The 13,057-nt window shown below is 39.6% G+C and overlaps 1 protein-coding gene across 8 annotated transcripts in view; it reads right to left on the bottom strand.

Moving 5' to 3' along the window:
• Positions 1–1,218: 1,218 nt before the first annotated feature.
• Positions 1,219–13,057, bottom strand: part of LOC117432025 (eukaryotic translation initiation factor 4 gamma 3-like) — a 62,728-nt gene continuing 50,889 nt past the window's right edge. For all 8 annotated transcript variants that reach the window (XM_059002724.1, XM_059002727.1, XM_059002728.1 and 5 more), the window contains 13 exons: positions 10,312–10,400; positions 8,581–8,671; positions 8,299–8,425; positions 7,099–7,316; positions 6,320–6,435; positions 5,642–5,814; positions 5,345–5,470; positions 4,327–4,408; positions 3,833–3,931; positions 2,839–2,982; positions 2,352–2,433; positions 1,803–1,949; positions 1,219–1,530 (listed from right to left, as the gene is read on the bottom strand). In XM_059002724.1, the coding sequence (XP_058858707.1) occupies positions 1,349–1,530; positions 1,803–1,949; positions 2,352–2,433; positions 2,839–2,982; positions 3,833–3,931; positions 4,327–4,408; positions 5,345–5,470; positions 5,642–5,814; positions 6,320–6,435; positions 7,099–7,316; positions 8,299–8,425; positions 8,581–8,671; positions 10,312–10,400 (1,676 nt within the window). In that variant the 3' untranslated portion in view covers positions 1,219–1,348. The remainder of the gene's footprint in view (positions 1,531–1,802; positions 1,950–2,351; positions 2,434–2,838; positions 2,983–3,832; positions 3,932–4,326; positions 4,409–5,344; positions 5,471–5,641; positions 5,815–6,319; positions 6,436–7,098; positions 7,317–8,298; positions 8,426–8,580; positions 8,672–10,311; positions 10,401–13,057) is intronic.

Genomic DNA, 13,057 nt, shown 5'->3' with positions numbered 1-13,057 from the left:
GACATGCCATCTTGTCTTATTTTCTCAATGTGGAGCACAGCCTCTCAAACAATAAAAGGCCCTATTCAGAAGCCACATTTTTAGAGGTTTCTTGCTAGTTTTGCACTTTTTTTGTATGAAAACGTGCCTTTGCTTTTGTACGGTAGTGGCAAAGTAGTTTTCTGTAATAAAATGGAAGCATCATTAAGTTGACCTACAAAAACACCAACTACAGTGCTTCCTCTATTTCGCTATATGATTTACACATCCGTTTCAATTCATCCAAAAGGAAAGACTCTTTTAAAAGACAGCAGCTTTGGAAAGTGGTTCGTATTCAGATTTTTCCTGGGTAGAAAGGAGACTGAAGTTCCATCCCTACTCTGGATTTCCCCTTGCAGTAATCCATGAGTAAGCCTGGGTACTGAATACACTGGTCCGCTCCGACTTTAAAAAATATGGCTGATCAGGCCATCTTGACTTTTATACCCAATCAAAAACCAGCAGAAAATCACACATGTCCTTTTCTTACAAAAGGGGCCAAGAAATGGACAACACTGTTGTGTTTGGATTTTTTTAAATATCTTTTTTCTTTAATGTATTTACAAGCTTTAAATTTGCTCTATAAGTTTGAAGTATTACAAGCACTTTTCTTCAGCAACCTTTAAGCCATTTGGAGTTTGTACAAGTTGCTGTGTGTGTGTTTTTTCTTGTTGCTGTTTACTGGAAATTCTTGCGGTCTTTACTGTTTCCTGAATGCATCGTATTCTTTTCAGGAGTATATACATTTCACAGAGAGCAAGCCAAAGCAGACAGGAAGAGATTTAATGGTTATTTAATAATAACCTTTAACTTGTGACATCATTTTATACGTCACCACCCCCCCTTCCCCCCTCCCCCCTCCCCTTAACCACCCCCAAGAAAAAGCATTTGTGATACCCTGTTTTCATCCAAAACAGTCAGGGGGGAGTATTTAATATACAATTTTGATGTCAATGTCCCAAGAGCCTGCAAAAGTTAAATAAATCTGTTATTTGCAGTCCTTAAAAAAATAATAAATTAAAGAACCTATTTATTTTGCAGCAAAACAAATCAAAATAAAAAAAAAACAAGTCTAAAAGTAACAAAAAAGTTTAAAATTTAAACAAAAATGTTCTATAAATAATACATATACTTTAGTGCTCCCGCCCATGAATTAACTCAAATGGTTGCATTTTCAGAAACGTACCATGAATCTTCACCATGATTGAATTTTGTATTCCTATCTGTGCATATATGTTGATTTTTTTTTTATACATTTGTTTTAATTGAATTTCTTTTTTTTTTTGTAAATTGGCCTTTCTGCACTGATTGGCAAAGTCTCTCCTCCTAATTAATTGTCTTCTGATTCCTCCTCTGCTTCTCGTAGCCATGTGAAAAAGGCAGTGACCGATTTCAGAGCCACTCCCTTTCCCTCTAGCTCGCCTGGGTCCTTGCTAACTTCCCATTTGTAAAATGCGTCCTCCGAGATCACATCTTCATCATACAAGCAGTCAAAGAACATCCGGAGCAAATCTGGAAAATAAAAAGGTATACTTTGCTATTATTCAGAGTAAAACCTGTGTTAATAGTCTCCTGTTCATACCAGACAAACGCCAGAACACATTTCTGAGTTATCTTAAAAAACAAAGCCCACTTGCATGAGAATTTCTCATAATATGGCTAAGAACGGTTCACTAAGCTCCACAACATGGCTCTTGAGTTAGAAGTGGTTTCCCATTCATTATCCCCCACCCATATAGCAGATCTGTTGGTGAAAACAATGCATGTGGTGAAAAGATACTTACTAGGAGGCTGATCAAGTTTAACGATCAATGCTTGTAGTGCATAAAGTGCTTGCAATTGTTTCTCCGTATCGGAGTTCAGGTATTTGAGTAAAACAGGCAATCTTCGCTGGATAATGGCTGTGTCCACACGGCTAGTGGTGCTGTTACCTACAAAAAAGCAAAGATGTAATTAATGTTAAAATGTATTACCTGTGGCAATATTAAACTAAGTAACAAGCCTTAACCTGGGAATGTTGTCCAACACCTAACTTGGATGGTCCATTGATCATTGCTACAGGAAGAAAGGTATATATACAAACCATAATTCTGTAGTCAAAAGCTAGCCAGCTGACCTTAAAGAGATAAGCGTGTTTACCCTGCAGAGAATACTAAAGTCACTGTGGTACAAGGCAAATCACCACAAGAGGGCTCCACAACATTGGAATACACAGCCTTTCTACACCACAGCGTAATCGCATGTTTTCACTCATTTGTTGAGCCAATGTACTGGCAACAGCTTGTGACAATCTTCTGACACTCCACACTGCCCCCCTCTCCCTCTCCATCTACCTTTCACTGCTGCTTTGCACACCGCTGTCATTAAAGCTCTAAGGAATGGAGTTGAACTCATCTGAGATTCTTCTAAATTAGCCTGGAACAACAAAAAACAAAACAAATCAGTAAAATGCAATTTTACAGAAAACCCTGAAATACTGAACTGCATTCATTTTGTAAGTGTTCTCAATGTCCATCTCTCATAGAGCCCAATTCAAGAGCCCTGTGATTAAGTCATATACAGTATGATTAAATTTGAGTTGAAACTAGTTCATGGGGGCCTTGAGAATGAAGGCTAAGCGCATGGTCATTCCATAAATGCGTATGTCCATAACACTGTACAGCAATACCATTTAAAATAAAGTGTACTCAAAACTTAGAATGAAATCCTAGAGCAAAAAGACTCATTGTGCTTTCAGTGCATGTTTTTCTTTGAAATAGTACAGCAGCAGCAGACACATGCCATGACAGGACAACACACAGGGCTGACTGAGTGCCATACCTCTACCCAGTCGAAGATTTGTTCATCGCTGACTATATCTTCCAGAAGTTTCTCTAGCTGTCTGTTCAGTTCATCAGGAGAAAGGTCTCTCTTTGAAAGTGATTCAGGGGGGCTGGAGCAGTCCGAAAGAGTGAACTGTAATTTCTGATAGTGGGGGAAAGGAGCACACACAAAGATGGAGTTACACTATATGTAAGTATTTGTTTCTGACCTCACATAGACATAAAAACTAGTATATGGAACACTTACAATATATATATATATATATATATATATATATATATATATATATATAAAATAAAAAGTTCTCGCATGGAATTTGACACGTTTATTGATATCGTGTAGAATATTGAACACTGCTGAATATTGAACACTGTACGAGAAAGAAGGAATATGAAATAACAACAGTGAAAATAAAGTTGACAGCGTACATTCTGTTTTCATAGGGTATTCTTTCCTGTTTGTTTTTATGAAAGCTTGTGAGGATTGATCTGCAAATTTGTACAGTATACAACTTCATTATGGCAGGGCACATATATTTATAACATAGCACAAAAACCATCCACTGCCTGTAGATCTCTGCGCACAGTCATTTGCGAGAGCATGTGGGTTTAATTCGCCATGCTAGTTCACAAACAAGATCATTAAACAAGTCTATTAAAAATAGCATTACAGCTATAGAAGAACACCCCATCTTAGTTCCTCAGTCTATTGCAAGGGTGGCCAACCTGGGCCCTGGACAGCCGCAGGGTCTTCTGGTCTTCATTCCACCTGAGTTATCAATTACTTAATTGAACCAATTATTCTCTTAATTGGTCCACACTAACATATCTTCCAGGTCTTTATCCATTGGCAATTTAAAGACACCCAGACAACCTGCAGCATTGTGGCTCTCCAGGACCAGGGTTGGCCACCCCTAGTCTATTGTAAGGCTTTCGGTTCAGGACACCACTATGGGTTTACCATAGTTTTACAGCTCGGATCTTTAGCTCACCTGGTCAGAGATAAAGTTGTGCACATCCTCTTCCTCCGGTAAGAAATCTATCCAGTTGAGGCCAGATTCCCTCCACAAGGCTCCCACTTTCCTCTGACTCTAAACAAAGCACCCGTTCAATAGGGTGAACTCAAGGACAGCAAGTGACTTCCAAACACAATCTCTACCATGCTGCTTTACATTCTTATTATAAATATGTAAACCAGTGCAACTTCCTGCAGAGAATGTCTTTGAGACAAAACAATTCTTACATATTCTTTTTTTGATTCATCAGGTCACTTGAAACAATTCTATGTTAAATTCTGGGAATCAAGTATAAATTTATAGTTGCATCAAAAAAACCTTAAATTGATAAATGAAATGCCTAACAACTTGAAATAGCAGATTTACTGGTGTCTTAGCCTTACATAAGACAATATTGAGGCTTAAGGTTTTGAATTCTGACTAGCTAAATAAAACAATGCATCACTAATGAAAATACAAAAAGCTCTTACCATTTGTTTGCATAGTTGGTGCAATATTTCAGAAAGCAATACCCCAGCTCTTCCCACAGGAAGTAAAGGTTTACTGAATTCACTGGAAGAAAAAGACATCCATGTTATATCTCTGACAGCACTTACACACGTTCATTCACTTGACTATCCTATTCAGGCTCACTAGTCAAAGCTAATTTGGTCAAGCTTTAGTCTGATGTGAAGATGCTATCAGTTAGTTTGTGTATTCTATCAGCTTTCACAACCTCAGCAGATTAAAAATGTCCAATAGCTATTTTTTTTTTTTTTTTTTACTCCGGAACTACTGAACTCCCTTTGAGGTGGATAGTTTGTTACAATAATAATAATAATAATAATAATAATAATAAACAACAAGTGGCAAATAAAAAGGAAAATGTCTGCCCCAGAATCAAACCCACTGTGTTATGAGATATTTTCTCTCGTCATTATTCTTACTCCAACTCATCTGAAAGAGTATTTTCCTGTCTAAACATCATGGGCAAAGGCGAAGGCAAATTTAACGGTACAAAACAAGACAAATAACTGAACGATTTACCTGCTCGTTCCTACAACTATGTTGCTTCTTGCTAGTTTTATAGGGTTAGACATTTGACTTTGCACTTCCTGAGGTCAGGGTCAATTCAATTGATCTAAACAGTATGGACTTTTCAGAGGTTTTTTCATATTTTTACAGTAAAAAAAAATTACGCTAACATGCATTGTTAGATGTTTGATTTTCATAACCTTTACTAATTAGCGGCAGTGTTTAGATGCATTACCTTTAATATCAATTGAATATACCCCCTGTTACTGAGTCTTAAACTGGCATTTCATGATGCCTATATTAAACTATGTGGGGTCAGATGGGGTGCTATTTACTGTAACACAGGAAATCATTTGGAAGAGCAAAACAAGCAAATAGGTTTTGTCTAACCTCAACACATTAAGATACATTTACTTGTGTTGTATACTTCAGGTCTTGCAAAATCAGCCTAAAGTATGAACACTCCTCCAACACCTTAATAACTCTCTCATAGAGATTCCTCCTTCACGGAACATAGGGATCACCAGCTCTGCTAGATACAGCCATATATGGGGAACATCGATCGCCATGTCGTCAGCAAACTCCAGGGTTTCTGCAAACCTGAAGAAAACAGCAGACAAAACCCCTTGGTCAGAACCCAGAGAGGAGAAGAAAGCTCTGCTGTTGACAAGGTGCTGTGACTTCCACCGTTTAAAAATATACAGAAGTGAATACACTAACGTAATTATTTAAAGAAATTAACTATCACTGTTCGCATGTTTCATTTCTCACCCTTTAAAGAACTCCTGTGTGGAGAGGCTCCCCGACTGGACCAGCTGGAACAGTAACTGGCCCATGTGATCTCTCGTGATCTGACTCCTCTCCAGCGTAGACTCCACGCCCACCCGCACAAACATGTGGAGCATGCTGGGCATGCACAGCTCCTTCACGCATTGCACTGCCTCCTGTAGGAACAAACATAGAAGTGCAGGGCTTAGGGCTGGCTTGATCTCTGGGGTCACTGTCCTGAAATGAAATAGCTGCCTCAGATTCCTCACTTGTGTACCTACAGTACTCACGAAACAGACGACAGAAGTACCGGTACAGTACTTTGGGTTATTGGAAACCTTTGCTCCATTCTTTCAACTTAACCTCTAGCCTTCCATGTACCCCAGTTCTCATCTCTACCCCTTGTTTGCTCCCAGTACCAGAATCTAAGGCTAATATACTTGCGTCTTTTAGGTATGCATTTCAACTTCGGTTATAAATTGTAGCTTCTTTTCTTGTTCTTTGAGGAATGCAAAACATGTGAAAGCTAACGGACTGACAAATCAAAAGGCAATAAATTATAAACTGCAATTGCTCCAGAAGACGACAATGCCTTTGTTTCGTACCAGAGGGAACCAGGATCCTTGCAGATTGGGAGAACTCACAAGGGGGCAGCCCAGACGCTGTGGCAGGGAAGCTCACCTTATAATCGTTAATGTGCAGGAACTCATCGATGATGGATTTAGATTTCCTCTCCATTTCCTCCTCAGTAATGGCAGGCTTGTCTGCAGCGGGGGCTGCTGGAGCATCAGGCTTCCCTGGAGATGAAGGAGGCAATATGTGATGAGTGGCCCTTTTCTATCATTTCAAGAAATTGGATTGACTCTGCCTGTGTGTATTTTGCACATGGATCTGTTTTGCACCTTGGGTTTCTAGGGGTATCCCTTTATATTCAAAAAAACATTTTGTTTACAATTCAACAATTAAAACAGCTTTATACCCGAATTATTCTGCATGTATTTGTATTAAAATGAGTCCAAGAGGATATCTTTGAAGAATTTTAACATAGATGGGAGTCCTTACACAGCAGCAAGATCTGATCTTCGGTTAAGAACATAACCTTGGGAGAATTCCTACAAGACATTCCTGAAGGGATCTGTTTGGTAACTGTTTTTGACTGCATTTTTAAGGGAAATCGGGTCCAATTTGATGGATTTAGGGGGCAGAAATCTGGTTATATCCCTAAAATCCCAATTCATAAATGACTGAATAAAAAAAAATACCAAAAGAAACCACTGCATGAATGACATCACAAATAAAACGACAAATACACAGGATAGCGTTTCTCTCCTTACTTCTTATATTAGCCAATTCAAAATGGAAGAATATTTGGAAACATTCTGATATAATATTCGAACATGAAAACCCATGTTCGGACCCAGTCTAGTTGAATGTGAAGAGAATGTGTGTTTGTGTGTTACCAGTGTCGTAAGCTCCGCTGCGGTCAGTGTCTGTATCGGTCTTCTCCTCGGCGCCGGTGGGCAGCTGCATGACCGTCTCATGGGCCTCTCTCGGCTGCTCCTCCTGTACCTGGTTGTCCAGCAGCTCCTTGTTGCTGCTGCCCCGGGTGAAGGTGGCGGGCTGGGACAGGGCTGTGCTCACAGGCTTGTCGTTCCTCTCGCGCCCTGTGCTGCTCCGGCTAGGAGGGAGACAGAGGAGAGACTTTCATGCTCTTAAAGACTTATAGTCCTGTACCCTAGAGGGGGTTTAAAACAGATTGATTGCATTATATCCCAATTCGATAATTCACTAATTGGTTGATTCACGGTAGTTGACAGTAAATCATACTAGACACCTTACAGTTTAAGGGCCCTTTTTAATATTACATTTTTTTCTTTAAAAAATGTTACGGAAGACAGATAACAAAATATCAAGGCAACACTGTACTCAAATGATGTTTAATCAATAAGCACATGCCATGTGTTCATAGTTGGGTCATTGTTTCCCAATTTATTGTAGGATCTCTGCAAGTCCTGTGCCTTGACTTACATCCTGTCTATATGTCTGAATTGGTTCTGTAACCTGACAGCTAATACACAATGTCAGACACCGTGAGCACTGTCTAAGAAAGCAATGCAGATTAAAAAAATAATATTTAAAGCCTGCTGAAGCTTTTTATAGCTCTGTACACATTTTAATGGTACATGGGTTAAATGCTTGCACAGGTGTTAAAGGTGAGACTAATAATCAAATAGGTCTCACATTGATGATGCAAAAAGACCTTGGAGGATACTAAAATTAGGCTTGACCAAATGATCTTCAGCAACTAGGCTTGTGGCTATGAACCTCACTCATTTAATGATGAGAAACAGAAACAAGACAAGAACTGGAAATAACATGAATGATATGTGGGTAGAGAACAATTCATTTTTGAATCCCTTTTTCTAGTCACCTTTAACCAGATAGCTAGATTTAGAATGGGCCTGATTTCTGGTACACGATCATTTTAAATCCACATTTCAACAAGATAGTTATCAAACACACCATTGGGTGCAGGGCAGGTGGATATTCCACCATTGAAAATTACAGAATCCCAACTGGTTGAAAAACATCCATGCACTGTAACACATTACAGGTTCCACATGATGTATATTGTATTGTACATTCAGCAGCTGTGGTACCTGGTGAGACTCCTGCGGGAATCAAACTCTGATGCCGGTGTTGTTGGAGGAGAGATGATGGCAGGCTGTGCAGATGATTGTAGTGCAGAGAACCGGTTCAAATTAGTAGTGCTCGAGCGAGAGGCATCTGGGAATCAGAAATCATGTTATTACGATAGTTTTGCTACACTTTATATCAAACCCAGACAAAGCACTTCCCACTACTGTAATCAGCATAATTGAAATGAATTAGACTGCAGGACACAGCACCCATCCCTCTGGAAAGCAGTGGCACATGCTCACCTGATTCACTGGCTTTAGCTCCTCCACTGCTGCCTTTCCCCCAGCTCATCTGTGCTCTGGGCCCCAGCTGGATCTTATCATCTATTGTAGGCTGGAGAAGGATACATTGACTATTACACATAATGGATCTCTTCCTCCGTTATCTATTACTGACTGCCCCAGTTTGGCGGAGCGGTATTTAGTATGCCCTTCAGCTGAAACTTGAGGTCATCACTGATCTGTATACCAGGAATAACTTAGTTCAATTTATCATAAAGTGCACTGTACTTTTTGCAAAACCATGCATCATAAATTGAGCTGCACTACGCTTCTCCCCCTCAACTTCTCGAGTTATCAACTGAGTCTGATAAAACTTTTATAAAAATTGGAAAGTATTTTGAAGTTTGTACTAGCTTTATGTTACTTTAATCTCACATGACTGAATCAATCAACTAGTTCTCAACTGTAGTCATCTAGTACTAATCCAGGTTCTTGTTTCAAACATGAACTAAATATTTATTTTATATATTCTAGTGCAAAAGACAACGATCTCCGACTTGGAAGTCAACTGGTTGAAAACTGGTTGACTACTGGTACCAACAAGTGAACTAGCAACATCTCCTACTTGTTGTAGAACTCAATTGTTGCTTTGTTTCTAGCCAGCCAGACAACCTGCTTCTTGCATATATCCTGACACAGGGCTGAACCCAGGGCCTCCCAACTCAAAGGTATCTATGGTAACCACTGAACCATCTGGTTTGAATTCACACAGAGGGTAAACAGACTCAGATTTCTAAATAATAAAGTTCCTGTCGCTGGGCTATGTGAAGCGAGTGTCAGGAAAGGCTGGCAGCCGGCCCCTTTACCACACTGGATCTCTGATGTGCCTGACCATGCGGCGATACCTCTGAGCACTCACAGCTTTATTTACACTTGCAAGCTGTCACACATACAAACGCGTCCAGCAGTGCAGTGCCAGATGGTGTGAAATCACTGCTGCGGGAGGGGTGAAGAGCAGAGGCCCACCACCTCACAGAACAGCTAGGGAGCAGTAAGGGGCTGGATCCAGCAATCACCCAAATTACAGTTATTTAACCCTTTAAAGACCATGCCTGTTGAATAGGCTGTCGACATCATTCATTTTTTTAAATTTTTTATTATGATACACATATTATATCTTTTGAATTCTCCAAACAGCACACCAAGTCATGTATGGCAGTCTAGATACACCAAAATGCAAATGATGCATGTATTTTGGAAAGTATGTTGGTGATCATCCATTAAAGAAGTGGTTCTCTAACTGGGTGTGTGCAGAGGTTACCCAGAGGGCTCTGGAGTTGTGTAAAACACCACATATACATACATCTATGTTCACTGCAGTATAGTTTCTTTCTTGTTTGTTAAAGGACCCTATTCACAATGTTTGAGAACAGCATTAAAAAGTATAAAAAATGCAAAACATTTACAGAAGGCTGAGGATCTGGGGAAACTTTTTTATTGTATTTACTCCTGGGATGTAACCACTTTGATGTTCATTCTCTCTAGGCTCTCAAACATAAGATGAATAGATTATACTTCAAATAGAATGCGTTTAGTTTTTCTAAAACTACATTTAGATCAGCCAGAGTATCCCATAACATGATTTCATGTCTGTTGAGATCAGACTTCTAAACAAGTGTTAAATAAATGCACTATAATAGTAAACATTTTACAGTGGATACTAAACTTCATCCACATTCGGCTTTCTCTTACCTTGGAGATCTTAGGAATCTTGCTGGGGTCTATCGTCCTGCTGTTCTTAGACATAGGTACAGTGTTCCAGGTCTCCTCTCTCTGCAGGACTGGAAACACACAGAAAACAGGACATCAGATTATCATTCTCTCGACAGCTAGCCCTCATCTCAAACCAGGCAGGCTTACAGACCTGGAATAACACAGTGAAAAAATTATAATGAGATTACGTTTCAACACTCTTATATATTTCTGAAATGACCAGGTGCCTAGAGTTTGAACAAATCAGGCCTCTAGTAAGTCAGCTTCTCATGGCAGCATGAATACGTAACATCTGAGCCTCTAGGTTTACTAATAGGAGTTGTTCATGCAGCTATATTATTTAACATCAAATATAATAAAATAATATAGGGGTAAATAAGGGAAGGTAGTTCTGAAACCCTGGACTGGGTAAAGGGCTAGTGCGAGTTTCAAGCTCTGGTTCTGTATAAAGCAGACATATACTACCGGTCAAAAGTTTTAGAACACCCCCATTTTTCCAGTTCTTATTGGAATTTAAGCAGTTCAAGTCCAGTGAATAACCTGAAATGGTACAAAGGTAACCGGTAAACTGCCAGAGGTTAAAAAAAAAAGTTTAGGTTACCAAAAACTGAAAAATAATGTACATTTCAGAGTTATACAAAAAGGCCTTTTTCAGGGAACAAGTAATGGGTTAACAACTTACAGCTGTTCTGCAGCAATGGAAGTAAATTAAGCTTTGAAAGTTGATGCTAACAATTCCTACAGATGTCCCAACTTTTGTTGATTACTTACAAACCCTCTGTCTGTATAAAAGCAGTGTTGGAACAGACTGTGTTACTACACCCTCTTAAGCATTATTTGGACAGTATTGTACTGCAGGAAGTAGTATATTGCTCTCATAATGGTGAGAAAAAAGGCAATTAACAAAGTTAGACAGACAGACCGACCATTATAACCCTTAAAAGTGTAGGTCTTTCCTTTAGAGAAATTGCAAAGAAAGCCAAGGTGTCAGTGAGTACAGTTTCCTACACCATCAAGAGGCACTTGGAAACTGGAGGAAACTCTGACAGGAAGAGGTCTGGCAGACCCAAAGCCACAACAGAATCAGAAGACAAGTTTCTGAGAGTCAACAGCTTGCGTGATAGGCGGCTCACAGGACAACAGCTTCAAGCACAGCTTAACACTGGTCGAAGTAAGCAAGTCTCAGTTTCAACTGTGAAGAGAAGACTTCGAGCTGCAGGTTTGACAGGTCGAGTGGCAGTAAGAAAGCCATTGCTGAGATGGCAAAATAAGAAAAAGAGGCTTGCCTGGGCCATGAAGCACCGCCAGTGGACTACTGAAGACTGGAAGAAGGTCTTATGGACCGATGAATCAAAATTTGAAATCTTCGGTTCATCACGTAGGGTTTTTGTACGCCGTCGAGTAGGCGAAAGGATGGTTCCTCGGTGTGTGACACCAACTGTCAAACATGGAGGAGGAAGCGTGATGGTCTGGGGCTCTTTTGCTGGATCCAGAGTCGGCGACTTGCACAGAGTAAGTGGCACCCTGAACCAAAACTGCTACCACAGCATTTTGCAGCGCCATGCAATACCCTCTGGTATACGCCTAGTTGGTCAGGGGTTCATCCTACAGCAAGATAATGACCCAAAACATACCTCCAGGCTATGTCAGAACTACCTTAGAAGAAAAGAACAAGACGTAACCCCATCGAGCTGGTTTGGGATGAACTGGACAGAAGGGTGAAAGCAAAGCAACCTACAAGTGCAACACATTTGTGGGAACTTCTGCAACAGTGTTGGGAAGACCTTTCCGAACAATATTTGATTTCCATTGTAGAAAGAATGCCACGAGTGTGTTCGGCTGTTATATCTGCAAAAGGTGGCTACTTTGATGAGTCAAAGATTTAGATTAAATTTTGTTAAACAGAACGATTCCATGATTTATTTTTTATCTCCAATTGTTTATTTGTTCTATGCTTTAATTTCAGAGTACATTGAGACATTAAACTGCGTAAATTTCAATAAAAACTGGAAAAATGGAGGTGTTCTAAAACTTTTGACCGGTAGTGTACATGCAGACCAAGTGGAGATACTGGTGCCGAGGTACTGCAGTGCTGTCTCAGATGACTAGTAGTGGCAAGTGCATTCTTGATTTTAATAGACACATTAAAGCTGACCAAATCCGTTCGATAACTTCTTGGTCTCCCCCTAACCAATTATTTTTGTTTTTCCTGCTGCCTGACCATGGCAAAAAAAAACCTGGATGCAGTATTTAACATTTATCATCTATACTGGCTAGGCTGCAAATACAAATGGCAGCCAGCGTGTGGAGGTAAGAAACTGTTAAAAGCTTGCAAACGCATAATATGCATTGTAATACGCATTTGGCAAGCTTAAAAGAAATGTGTTGTTTTTTTTTTACAAATTGTATTGCATTGTTCTTATTACAATTTCCATTTAAGATTATAATATTATAAATCTAGTTGAATATGAAAAAATAGATTAATAATAGTCATATTAATAATTATACTAATTCTGTAGTGTTTTAAGGTGTTAAGCAACAGAACTTGGTTGAGACTGACCAAATGATCCAAACAAAGTAGAATTTATCTTTGCAAATATCCCTGCCGTATTGTGGAGCCACAATCAGTTCACCCCTCTGAAACAATGCTGGTGCGCCGATTGAAATGAATGGCTATTGTGGGAACAGAAAATGAACATTGTAGCAGGAGGGAGCAAGATCAAAA

This window comes from Acipenser ruthenus, chromosome 27 (genome assembly GCF_902713425.1).
Source record: "Acipenser ruthenus chromosome 27, fAciRut3.2 maternal haplotype, whole genome shotgun sequence".
NCBI lineage: Eukaryota > Metazoa > Chordata > Actinopteri > Acipenseriformes > Acipenseridae > Acipenser > Acipenser ruthenus.
The sequence above is the reverse complement of the archived record's forward strand: the minus strand, read 5'-3'. Positions and strand labels throughout refer to the sequence as shown.